The 13,812-nt window shown below is 34.5% G+C and overlaps 1 protein-coding gene across 2 annotated transcripts in view; it reads right to left on the bottom strand.

Annotated features, from left to right (window-relative positions):
- Positions 1-13,812, bottom strand: part of LOC127862914 (DNA repair and recombination protein RAD54-like) — a 170,427-nt gene that overhangs the window by 112,902 nt on the left and 43,713 nt on the right. For both annotated transcript variants that reach the window (XR_008040851.1, XM_052402188.1), the window contains exons 3-6: positions 10,809-10,916; positions 9,331-9,391; positions 700-835; positions 393-462 (exon numbers count right to left, since the gene is read on the bottom strand). Coding sequence is in view for 1 of the 2 variants with exons in the window: in XM_052402188.1 (XP_052258148.1) it covers positions 393-462; positions 700-835; positions 9,331-9,391; positions 10,809-10,916 (375 nt within the window). In the remaining variant the exon portion in view is untranslated. The remainder of the gene's footprint in view (positions 1-392; positions 463-699; positions 836-9,330; positions 9,392-10,808; positions 10,917-13,812) is intronic.

Below are 13,812 nucleotides of genomic sequence, written 5' to 3'. Positions count from 1 at the left end.
ATATATCCGAAAATTGAGAGACATTAAATATGGACGAAAACCCATTTGTCCAAAAATTAAGAGTTACAAAAAATAATCATTTTTGCTCAAAAACAGTGCGTCAAAAATTTAGAGTGTCTGAAAACTTAGAGTAATTACGGTATCATGTGCCTGTGTCCCATGAACTTTATGACCCCTATGGTTATGAGTTGAACAATTTTAGTAAAGGACAACTAGACGATGCTAACAACAACTATTAAAGTCCTGTTCAGGACTGAGGTTCAGAGAAGAATTAAAAGTTTTCATTTTGATACATGTAATCTATTTTCAGCTCTAGTGACCTACATATCCAATTAAGCAGACAGTAAAGTATCCTAAAAGCTGGCCATGAGCATTATATGCTAACAACTGACCTCCCGCTGATGAGGACGAAGAACCTTGGTCAGTGATGGATCAACTACCACGTGCACTTGCAATTTCTCACTGGAAGTAAAAGAGTAATTCAAGGTCCCACACAGAATCAATGAGCTTATACAAATTTGAAAAGATTTCTAAACATGTACAAGTGTTAAACTTTGATCAAGTCTTAGTTCCAGCATTGGCATCATTGAATCACTTTTATTCAATCCCGCACGGTATCAAGATCAGTTAGATGCTAGAAAAAAGAATCATTATACAAAGGCTATTGCCTTAAAAAGGTGAACGGGAATGACACCTTACCTGTCTGTCTTTAACAAATCATGGGCAGACAATTCTGGTGGTACATAAAGAACCAAGGCTCCCTCCTCAAAAGGGTCATGTAAGGGTTGCCTGGCACCGAGACGTCTCACTCCCAGAGCACGGTTCTGACAGGAACCTGACATATCAAGAGAGGCATGAAACCAGCATTTGCTTACCCTAGTAAAACAGTGACTGAAAACTTCATGTATCCGCATTTGCAAAATATTTTAAAAACTTATTTCCTTGCAAATTAAACAATAAGGACTAATAAGGCTCAAGAAACATAACCACTAAAGGATAATATGAAAGGTGAAAAAGTGGGGCAATAGTAGGGCTCAGTAAAATAATGGGCAAAACTTTTGATTACACAACTAACATGATGGCCTTATGTGCTCACCTGAGATCCTAGACTGCCCCAATAACTGGTAGCCATTATTTCTAATCAATCAAAACTATTTTTGAAATCAGCCCAGAAATCATAACAGCACAATCTTATAATGTCCTGAGGTAGTTTCCTAATGAGTCAAAAGGTGACTTAAAGAGCATTCAAATGGTTTTAAAATAGCCATGGCAACATAGGAAAACTGCTCTGCCTTATTGCCGTCTTGTTTTTCCATGGATCTGAACCATACCTCACCTGGCTGAGAAACCATTGAAGAAATGTTCTGAGCAAGTTTCATAAAGATTGCACATTCAAAATCAATGTTACTAGACTATTCTAAGGCCAACATTTTTTATTAAAGAATTGGAATTCATAAAGAAGTTTCAAACACAATCACCAAATGGACTAAATACAAAAAATCAACTTGATGTCCTGCTACGGGAAACTATCTTGTAAAAAATATATGTGAAAAACATTTTATATTAATCATCAACAAAAATGAATGTAAAAATAATAGTACTTTATGCAATTTATCTTGTCCATAATGTGTATATGATATATAGAATAGCAAGTATATATGATTATTTAATCAAATATCATTAGAATATTATTCATAGATATGGATTGAAATAATTAGAGTCATTAAATAAGTTTACCCTATTTAATTTATGATAATAAGTTTAGGTAGATTATAATTACATATGATGATGATTGTTTTATTGTAAAATATCAATTTATTAAATATATAAAGCACACATTTAACATAAGATTAAGATACAATATGTAAGTGTTTAATGTCATTTCATTTTTGGCGAATTTTTACATTTTTTGGCGCCATTTTATATAACGCCATTTATGACGTCATCATGTACAACGTCATTTGACGTTTAAAAACATTTTTCTTTGTTATTTAAATTGTGCAGTCAAAAGACGTAAAAATGTAGTTAACATATAATTTCCAATGTTTTGATAAAGGCATTATGCCGAAACGTCAATTAAAGGAGTATAATCAGAGAGTTATAATTTTTTAATATCCCTTCGGATAATTCAACTGAGCTTATATATAGATATAAGTTTAAAAGTTATGCAATCTTTTCACTTAGTCTATAATAAACTTTTTGGTGATTTTTTTATGGGTTTTTTTCACAAGGAATCCATATGTTGCATTAAAAATACTTTATCTCCACAAACAACCAATAAGCTATTGAGGTTTAAAAGAAACATTTATAGTTTATTGTCCAGTAAAAATCGATACCGCAGACAAATACAAATAGCATAATAAAACGCTTTTCAGGGGTTTCACTGGCCCAAAAAAAGTTGTCGCCACTTTATCGAGGTGTGAAAACCGCCCGTAATTGAACATTAATCAATAAGGACAATCATTTAAGGAACCTTACTACATTCATGAATAATGGCATTTACTATATTTTTATTACTCTGAGAAGTATGTTAATACATAAATAACAATAAGTACCTTCATAAGTCTTAATATTAAAAGCTTTATTTTTATATAAATAACATTTTTTCCACTTGATAAACCAGATAATCAACATAATATAATAATGTTAACAATAATGTAACAGTATGCTGCATAAATGTTTCAGAATTATTTATTAAAACCTAGAATCATACAAATATATATCATCTGAAAGGAAAAATAAATCAAACATCAGAAAATAAAGCATCTCAATTCAAATTGTTAAACAGTTTATACATTTGGTCATTTGGACATGATATACATCAACTTCTGTTTATTATCAAATTTCACAAATTCTAAAACAACAACTTTTGTTAAAAGGTTTTCTGTTAGTTGGGGTGGTTGATTTCCAGGTTCAATTAAATGAATATTTTTTCACATCTATTTCTTGACAGAAAGACCCAGGATAATTGCCACCATCCATTCTTGTTGTCTGAAATAACACAAAACATATTTGTACAAACTATATACAACAAATCAACACATAAATGTCACTATCTTTATATATGTCCGAATTTTAACATATCCGAAATATAGTACATCGAGTGAAGGACCTACTTTTGATTTCAGAAATAGTTGGTATCTTAATTAAAATATATCGTTCCCAGAACATTTTAATAATGGAACTGTTAAACACAAATGCCTGTTGAAACAAGTTAACATGTGTTTTTAGTTAACATGTGTTTTTGTCATGGTATTGATTAAAGAAATAGCGTCCCTAATAATCGTTATAATTATTGATCTTCGTGACAGTTTATCCCAGAATATCATAATTGATAGTTCAATGTCATAAAGGAGCTGTTAATCCGATAATAACCCCCATAAACTTGACTATTTTATTTGGACATTCATGGTTTGAAATCGTTTTAGAAACTGTTGATTTTGAGATTTTTGAACTTTTGGTACGAACCAGTTCGGAACAAAACCAAAGTTTCGTACCCATTGAAAATAACGAAAAAACACATATTATATGCACAAATTCGTCACTACAACTACATTAAACAACACTTAAAATTTTATTCTCTAAAATATGACCGTATTTGTGCGTAAAATATGGAATGTTTAAAGTTGATAGGCCTAAATGGGTTTCGCATTTTGAGCACCTGTTAAATTAAAATCGTTCTTTTCTTATTGCTTTCATAATATTTTTTAGTCATTTTAATACTATCAATTTTATAAAATTGTAAAGAAATAATAATTTATTTACTTACAAATCGATTGCATTCAGGATTTTATTTGACGGTTGCATAATTATTGGGAAATTAGCAGACTTTGCTGATGAAAGCGTTGTAGCGTTCATCAACTTCTTGCACAAACAATGATGGCGTAGCTGTTGGTAAATTCCAGCACATGTACACGATGAAGGAGGTTCGCGTATTAATGTGGGTAATTAAAACTGGGTTTATTATGATGATTTATAACTCTTTTGAACTTTTTCTAAAACCCTGCAAGCGTTTCGTGTTTAAAAGCCACCATTTGGCATCCGAAAAAAAAAATATTTTAATTTTTTTTTTTTTGGTTTCGTCAAAAATTGGAGTCGGTGGGTCCGAAAATCATTTTATTAAAAAATTCTGGCCTAATGTTTTTTCTTTAACTCGACCTTATGACCTATTTATGGAGCCCACATGTCACTGCTTCAAACTCTACCTATTAATTAATTGGACAATTGTGCTGACAGAATTTCATTAAGATTGGGCAATTATGTGGCATCTAGAATGTTCACAAGCTTTTTCTTAAATTGGACCTAGTGTCCTTGTTTTGATTATTACAAGATCCAGTTTCTAAATTAGATCAAAAAATAATAAGTGTTGATCAGCTTTAATAAGTGTTAACCATCTTTTTTTATTTAACCTAGTGATCTAGTTTTTTGACCACACATAAACCAGTTTCGAACGCTGCTAAGAAATGATTGGGATCAATGTTCTGAGATTTGCTATGTGCTAAAGTGAGCTAAAACGTAAATACTGGTGCAAATAACAGTCAGCAATTTTTTTGCAGAGAGCAAAATGTTCTGACACCGTTTCATGAGGATTCAGCAGTTAGTGTGAGCTCCAGACTGTTGACAAGCATTTTCAATTAATTTTATGTAGTGACCTAGTTTTTTTACCCAGTTTCAAAGTTGGCCAATATATCATCGGGATACAGTGTCTACTCTAGATACCCACAAGTAGGGGGTTGGGGGTAGGGGATTTCCCCCTTACTTTGAAAAACAGGGATTTTTCAGAAACAGGCAGTCAATTATCAAATACCATTTTTAGACATTTGAGTTTTAAGATATAACAGCACATTCCAAAGTAATGCACTGACTTGAATCGTGGACCACAAGATATTTCTGACTAAGCATGAAACAATGACCCATGTCAGTTGATTTATGCATGTTGGAATACCCCAGTCCCGATCGGGCGCTGATTTCATCAAATCTTACAATAGAAACATATGCTGAAATTCATGTGATAAAAATGGCGATCGTTTGTGATTATGGAATTCTTGAGCACTTTTTTTGTAAATATTTACAAGAATTTGGTTTTAATAATGAAAAAAGGGCATATACTGGATTATCAGGTAATGAATAGATATGTGAGATGATGCATGTATGCTGTAATCAATAGAGACGATTATAAACGTATATATCGGGAATTGATAGACTCGGGATAAAACGCATCTATGTGGCAATTTGTTTAAAAAACAACAACACAAAATGTCACTCAAAGTTATTATCACATTCAATTATAATGGGTTTGTCATGGCTTCAAACTGATAATTGCATAAACAACACGCAATTATCACTCCTCCAAGTACTGTAGTCTACAGCTAGGTGCGAACACTGTTTCATTTTATCCATGGAGTCTAAAAAGAAGAAAAAACAAGAGCACCGCATAGCGGGTGCAAACACACGGTTGCGGGTGCAGTTGTGAATAATTTTTTGTTTTTGTTTTTTAGAGGTCACAGTGACCTTGACCTTTGACCTGACCCAAAAATGGGTGTGGCGTGTAGAACTCATCAAGGTACAGCTATATATGAAGTTTCAAAGTTGTTGGTGGAAGCACTTTGATTTTAGAGCCAATGTTAAGGTTTTAGCATGACGCGGACGAGCTGGCTATGACAAAACCTCTGAAAACAGCCGAGCTAAAAACTGTCAAGTGCATGGGTGTGAAATACATGTTGAAATTTGAAAAAGGAAACATTCCTTTATATCTGCTGACAATCCCATGTGAATCAGCGTCATATTACCAATTTACTCAGTATCATGTCGAGGCATGCCGCTGAGGTAAGATGTGGAATCTCTTGGACGACTCGGCATACAATTGATGTCGCTAAACTCCGTGGATCGCGGAACTAGTTTGTTTTGCGTGAGCTGTACTGTATGCTCTTTTAAGTTTACAAGTTGACAGTGTGATTGGCAGATGTAACTGTTGCATCCTTGTGTGAAATAATACCCTTCACAGTTTGGTCTAGCTCATTTCCCCCAGGATCTGGCTATAACAGCAAGTTTGAGGTCTGATGCACATATTTGTGCAACCCATTGTCAATGTGTTAGACAACTTGTTTTCTAATCAGTAACTGCACAACATTCCTCCATTTTTGTTTTTAATGAGCCAAGGCAAGTCATTCCTCAATGAATTTCGGGAAAGCGATAATTTTCTCTTTTTTTTTTTACTTACCAGGTCCAGGTCCAATGTTGCTATATGATTGTCAATATCGGCTTTCTGTAGCGTATCCAGGATTGAGACTTTCCAACCTCCGATGATGCTGACGCTGGTTTTCTAAAGAAATCAGCTTTCCCTTTCTTCTATCTACGAAATCATCTGACATTCACAAGTCCCATCCCCTGATTTTCTTAACAAAGTTTTTAATATTTAGTAACCCACATATCCTTTAAAACGAAAATTCTTTAAGTGTTATCATGATTATGTATCGGAAATTTAACTTTATTTGACTTCCGCTGTTACTTTCAAAAATGTGCAAAGCAGGATTTGGCAGCTTAAAGATAAATAAAATATTATAAAGTGCGCACATTTTCTCGCAAACATGCTAAAAATGAGTGCAATATTTGAAAACATAGCGTGAATCACCCAATTGTGCAGTCTAGAATAAACACTAAGGATAGAGATTCTTACAAAGTCTGATTTAGATTGGGCAATTAATAAGGCTTCCAGAATGCTCACTATCTTTTAATTTTATTTGACAGTTTTGAAGGAGGCTAATATATTATTGGGACACATGTTCTTACCAGTTTACAAGAAGATAGGGCAATACATGTGGCCTGTAGAATGTTCACAACTTTTTTCTTTAATTTGACCTTGTAACCTACTGTTTGACCCCACTTCAGCCCCTTTCAAACTTGACCGAGATATAATTGAGACAAATGTTCTGACCAAGTTTTATGACAATTGGGTAATATATGTTGCCAAAGGGTGCCTTTTCCTTTTATTTGAATTGTTAGCCTAGATTTTGCCCAAATATGGACCAGTTTATATACCAATAAATATGGCCTCTAAAGTGTTCACAAGCTTTTTTTTAACCCTTCATGTCATGTTTTGAACTTATCAGATATATCATTGGGATAAATGTCCTTGGTTTCATAAAGATTGGGGAATAAATAATGCCGTCTAGAGTTATTAAAAGCTTTTTCTTTAATATTACCTTGCTACTTTTTTTGACCATACATAAGATAGTATCCAGCTTGGCCCAGATACGAATGGGACAAATGTTCTGACCAAGTTTCATAAAGACTAGGCAGTAAATACATCCTCAAGAGTGATTACCCGGTACATGCTTTTTCTTAAAATTTACCTAGTGACATAGTTTTTGACCCCTCAGGACCAATTTTTTTTATGAAGAAGCAACACTAAATGTGACTTCTAGGGTGTTAACAAGCTTTGTATTTCATTTGGCCTGGTTTTTTATCCTGTTTCCAACTGGGCTATGACTTCATTGGGACAAATGTTGTGACCAAATAATATTAAGATTAGTGACAAAAATGGCATATAGAGAGTTCACAAGGTAAAAGGAATGTCACACTGATGCACAACAGACAAAAGGAAATAAAAAAAGCTCACCATTGGCACAATCTGCTCAGATGACCTAAACAAGAGCTGTGTTTGTGAAACACAATGCCCCCTATTGCGCCACTTTGAAGCCACATATTTGACCTTTGACCTTGAAGGATGACCTTGACCTTTCACCACTCAAAATGTGCAGCTCCATGAGATGCACATGCATGCCAAATATCAAATTGTTAACTTTAATATTGCAAAAGTTATGACCAAGGTTAAATTTTAGACAGACAGACAGACAGACAGACAGACAGACAGACAGACAGACAGACAGACAGACAGACAGACAAGCCAAAAAACAATATACCCCCGCTAATTCGATCTGGGGGCATAAAAAGGGGTATAATTTTTGCTAAATTGCAGGTAAAAGTAGTGGACCTGCAGTAACCTGATTCAATGACCCTGCACCTTAACAAACTTTCAAGTTTATACATGTGCTATGTTGCTCTTGCAAATAAACCGTTATCAGAGAATAACTAGAAGCCTTAAATGGGCGAGTAGTACAGCTATACTGCTTATAAAATGCATAAACTGTGCAAGACATGAAAAGCTACTTTTGGGACCAAATTAAAACAAGAATATCAGTGAAACTGATGGATGCTCCCCGATGATGAGCTTTCTCAATCTATGTGTTAATAACCACCTAAAAAAATCTTTCATTAGCCTCGGTGACCTTGACCCCAGTCACCTCAAACCTTATCAAAAGGTAGAGGTACATGCAAGGTACCTACATGGCAAATATGTAAGAGATCGGTAAAGTATTGAATGCCCTATGAGAAACTGTAAGAAAAGGGTGACGGAAAATCTATTATCAGCCTTTGTGACCTTGAGCCCAGTGACCTCAAACCTCATCAAAAGGTAGAGGTCCATGGAAGGTACCTACATGCAAAATATGAAAGAGATCTGTAAAGTAACAAGAGCATGACGGAAAATCTATTATTAGCCTCAGTGACCTTGACCCCAGTGACCTCAAACCTCATCAAAGGGTAGAGGTCCATGCAAGGTACCTACATGCCAAATATGAAAGAGATCGGTAAAGTATTGAAGGTGCTATGAGAAACTGTAACAAACGTGTGACGGAAATATCTATTATTAGCCTTGGTGACCTTGACCCCAGTGACCTCAAACCTCATCAAAAGGTAGAGGTCCATGCAAGGTACCTACATGCCAAATATGAAAGAGATCAGTAAAGTATTGAAGGTGCTATGAGAAACTGTAACAAAAGCATGACAGAAAAATCTATTATTAGCCTCGGTGACCTTGACCCGAGTGACCTCAAACCTCATTAAAAGGTAGAGGTCCATGCAAGGTACCTACATGCCAAATATGAAAGAGATCGGTAAAGTATTGAAGGTGCTATGAGAAACTGTAACAAAAGTGTGACGGAAAATCTATTATTAGCCTCAGTGACCTTGACCTTGACCCCAGTGACCTCAAACCTCATCAAAAGGTAGAGGTCCATGCAAGGTACCTACATGCCAAATATGAAAGAGATCAGTTAAGTATTGAAGGTGCTATGAGAAACTGTAACAAAAGTGTGACGGAAGTAAGGAAGTATGGAAGGAAGGAAGGAAGGAAGGACAAACTGGCAACTATATGCTCCCCGAAAATTTTCGGGGAGCATAAAAAGTTTCTTGTAACATCGGAAAGGATACATTTTTAACAGTTAAGTGTACTTATGACAAATAGTTTCTTCAATATTTATAGTCACATACCTTCATAATTCGGAATAGGAACTTTAAATGGCTTTGAGAGAATTCTTCTTATGAAGACCTCCTGAAAAGAAATGCAAGTTACTTTGAAAATTGTAGTTTATGTTGGCACATATATTATGATAGGTTCCTTAAACAAATAAGCTGTGTAAATGCAGAAAAAACAAAAACAAGCAATAAGTGCTAAGCAGCAAGTCTAGCAAAGTGGTCAAATGGCTGCTGTTTCAGGCAGGTGGCTGGTTAAGGCAAGTTACCACTTTTTGGTGAAGCTGTCTTAGCCAGCTTGTCACCTTAAATGACCTTTATCAACAGGCTTTAAAATGTTAGGGAAATTTGCTGCTAGTTGACCCAAATAAATGAATCCAAATATTTCATTAGTTGATTTGAGAGAAATCCCCCAGAACAATGGCCACATCTCTGCATCTTTATACAGCATATAGATGTTCAGTGAAGGAAAATCCAGGCTACTCTCAAGTTTAGACGTCACATAACGCACATAACAAAAAATATAAAACCTCATGAGTGGTAACAAGCTGAAAGTTGACAAGGCACCACATACACCTCGCAACGCCGGACATAGAGTTTCAGAATAAGTCACCTTGAGCACTTTTTGCTAAGGTGAGCTAAAAACTAATAGATCTACATTTTAAAATAACATTCTGATCAATTTGGCAAATTACAATTCTAGTTAGCATGGTCATTATGTAATGACACTGCAACACCTAGTTTTCAGATTTAACAAGAGATGTGATTGTCAGAAACACAATGCCCCCTAATGCGCCGCTTTGAAGCCATAAATTTGACCTTTGACCTTGAAGGATGACCATGACCTTTCACCACTTAAAATGTGCAGCTCCATGAGATACACATGCATGCCAAATATCAAGTTGCTATGTTCAATAATGCAAAAGTTATTGCAAAACTTTAACCAAGGTTAAAGTTTTGGGAGACACACAATGAATGAATGACAGACAAGCCAAAAACAATATGCTTCTTGCTGGATAACCATTTGTATAAACAGTGAATAGACAATAGCAAATCAAATAATAAGTTTCACATTAACACAATTTTGGTTTTACTTTGTTATATGTGAAGCTCCACCAGAGTTACATTATAAATGTTACCTTCTGACATCACTTTTGGTCTATGGACAAAATACTTAAGAGTGGTCATGTGAGGTATAATTATAATGAAATTTACAAGAAAAATATAAATGCTATGGGCCAAGTCATTTAAGAAATTTTTAATAAACATTTTTATGTATGTCAAAAGAGAACATTATCACCCCCTCACAGTGCATGGCCAATATTGTAAGCATTTGCAGAGGATAAGACAAAGTTGTCTGAAATACTTGATAGCTATTTGCTGTTTGCGACAATATGATTTTTAATTGTTTGAAACTTCACTCCACTCCTTGTTTGTTATGTTGTAACATAGTTAATTAAGTATTTTTCTTTATGTACGATGCAATTAGCACTCACGTGACTGGAAAGACTGCCTGGAGAGAGTTGAGGCCCTTGCGGGATGCTCTCCAGGGGCCTCCTGTATGGGGAAATGAACTGGCGAGGTGACGAGCATGACTTCTTACCCTGAAATAGTCAGCAAAACAACATATGGTAGGCTCACTAATCATTTTGTCAACAAATCATGGGGTTGTGTTTGTCACATTTGTTACTTTTGTTACATTTTGATGTGTTATTTCAATAATTTTCTGTGTATGGTCAGTGTTTTTTCCTTCTTTACAAAGTACCTGAAAAATTGCTGTTTCCCAATCAAGGGAAAAACTACCAATATCCAAATTGCCGTCCAAAAAAATCCCAAAGGCAGGTTTTCTTTTTTGTTGTAAATAAAATAAATAATTAAGTTAATATTAGTATGCAGCTCCATGGCTTGAACCTAAGTTAATACAATAATTGACAAGTTGAAAACACTTAATTTCAATTTTAAAGTATTTGTTAGCATCAAATCAAATACACCAATATCCCAATTTGGAATTCACTACAAACATTTTCCCAATTTCAGGGTTTTCCCCTCTTATTTCTTCTTAATTGGACTGGTAACAGTACTTTTACCAATGGGGCAAAATAAATCTCTGGTGGTTTTTTTATTACCAGGAGTGTACTCTGTCAGCTAGGGGTGCATAGCATTTTTGCATCATTTGAGGTATGTAAACTACATATCCATGAAATTGGAAATTAAAGTGTCAATTTACTTTAAATTGGGGGAACAATATTTGTATTTGGTTAAGAATTTATTTTGATGTATCAGTATAATAAAACTTCAATAAAACAGAAAATCTAAAACATATGCCGATATTTTTTTCACCATTTTGGTAATCGGGCAAGTCCCTTTGGATTGGGAAAAATCGCGGTGTTTTGACTGAAATTGGGAAATTAGTGTTGTTGTTGTTGTTTTGCTTTCAAATGCTTCTAAATAGAGAGTTTTCATTATTATATTTACTAAGGTTCACCTTTTAGAGCTGATTGGGAGATGATCTAAATGTAAAAAGATTATGTTTGTTTTTTGAAACTTTCAATTGGGAATATGTATCCCTTATTCTCATAGTATTGGCCCTACTCTGACATTGTATTGTGCCTTTGATGAAAACCCTCTAGAAGTGCTGGACAGTTAATATTTTTCCATTTTTAGAAGTTTTAATTTATTTGCTGTTTATTATAATGACTTTTATGACGATCTTTCCCATGATTTCCAGTTTTCATTTGAAAGTAGGTCATTTTTAATCCAGGCCGATATTATGATTACACATAATTGTGTTAGTTTGTTCTTTGGTTTATTAGTAGGTTTATCTAATGTTGTATAAGCCGCTTATTTGCGAAAAACAAATATAAAAATTTAAGAGAAACATGAACAAGAGTTTCGTTTTTCCATTAAGAAACTATTTATAAACAAGAGGGCCATGATGGCCCTGAATTGCTCACCTGACTAACCTTGCTACATCAATTTAAATTCTATCAGACCCTTATACAATCCCAACCCAGATTATATTAATTAATACATTATGACAAAATTTCATAACGACGTGATGAAAACTGTGACCTCTTTCATCTACACAAGGTTTTACTAGAATTGGCCCAGTGACCTAATTTTTGACCCCAGTGACTCATATACGATCCTAAATCAGATATTATCAAGATAAACATTCTGACCATATTTCATTAAGATCAGATGAAAACTATGCCCTACACAAGGTTTTTCTATTAATTGACCTAGTGACCTAGTTTTTGACCCCAGATGACCCAAATACAATCCCATCCCAGATTTCACCAAGATAAACATTCTGACCAAATTTCATAAAGATTGGATGAAAACTGTGACCTCTATTGTCTACACTAGGTTTTTCTACTATTTGACCTAGTGACCTAGCTTTTGACCCCAAATGACCCAAATACAATCCCAACCAAGATTTCATCAAAATAAACATTCTGACCAAATTTCATTAAGATCTGATGAAAACTGTGACCTTTATTGTCTACAAAAGGTTTTTCTATTATTTGACCTAGTGACCTAGTTTTTGACCCCAGATGACCCAAATAAAATCCTAACCCAGATTTCATCAAGATAAACATTCTGACCAAATTTCATTAAGATCTGATGAAAACTGTGACCTTTATAGTATACACATGGTTTTTCAATTATTTGACCTAGTGACCTAGGTTTTGACCCCAGATGACCCAAATACAATCCCAACCCAGATTTCATCAAGATAAACATTCTGACCAAATTTCATAAAGATTGGATGAAAACTGTTACCTCTATTGTCTACACAAGGTTTTTCTATTATTTGACCTAGTGACCTAGTTTTTGACCCCAGATGACCCAAATACAATCCCAACCCAGATTTCATCAAGATAAACATTCTGACCAAATTTCATAAAGATTGGATGAAAACTGTGACCTTAATTGTCTACACAAGATTTTTCTATAGTTTGACCTAGTGACCTAGTTTTTGACACCAGATGACCCAAATACAATCCCAACCCAGATTTCATCAAGATAAACATTCTGAACAAATTTCATAAAGATTTGATGAAAACTGTGACCTCTACTGTCTACACAAACAAATTGTTGATGGACACACGCACGCACAACGGACGCCGGACATCACACGGTCACATAAGCTCATCATGTCACTTGTGACAGGCGAGCTAAAAAGAACATGCACATAGTAACAAACCTTAGCAACCAACCAGAAGGGCAGATAGTATGAAAAACGGTGTACATGATACTGATTACTACATGGAGCTAAGTCTTGCTAGTATTTTGGCAAAACATCACCAATTTTAGTGCAGTTTTTGTTGTTATGTTCAAGAATACACAGTAAACTAAAGATTGACATATTAAACATGTATGTTTTTCAATCTTTTTACTCTTAATAGTTAGATGCTTTCATTAAGAGGGCCAATACTATGGATAATCATGCTAGGCCCCATTTGGGAAAAATATATACTTTTTTTCAATTGGGAA

This window comes from Dreissena polymorpha, chromosome 16, assembly GCF_020536995.1.
Source record: "Dreissena polymorpha isolate Duluth1 chromosome 16, UMN_Dpol_1.0, whole genome shotgun sequence".
NCBI lineage: Eukaryota > Metazoa > Mollusca > Bivalvia > Myida > Dreissenidae > Dreissena > Dreissena polymorpha.
Note: the sequence above shows the minus strand (reverse complement) of the source record. Positions and strands in the feature narration are given on the sequence as shown.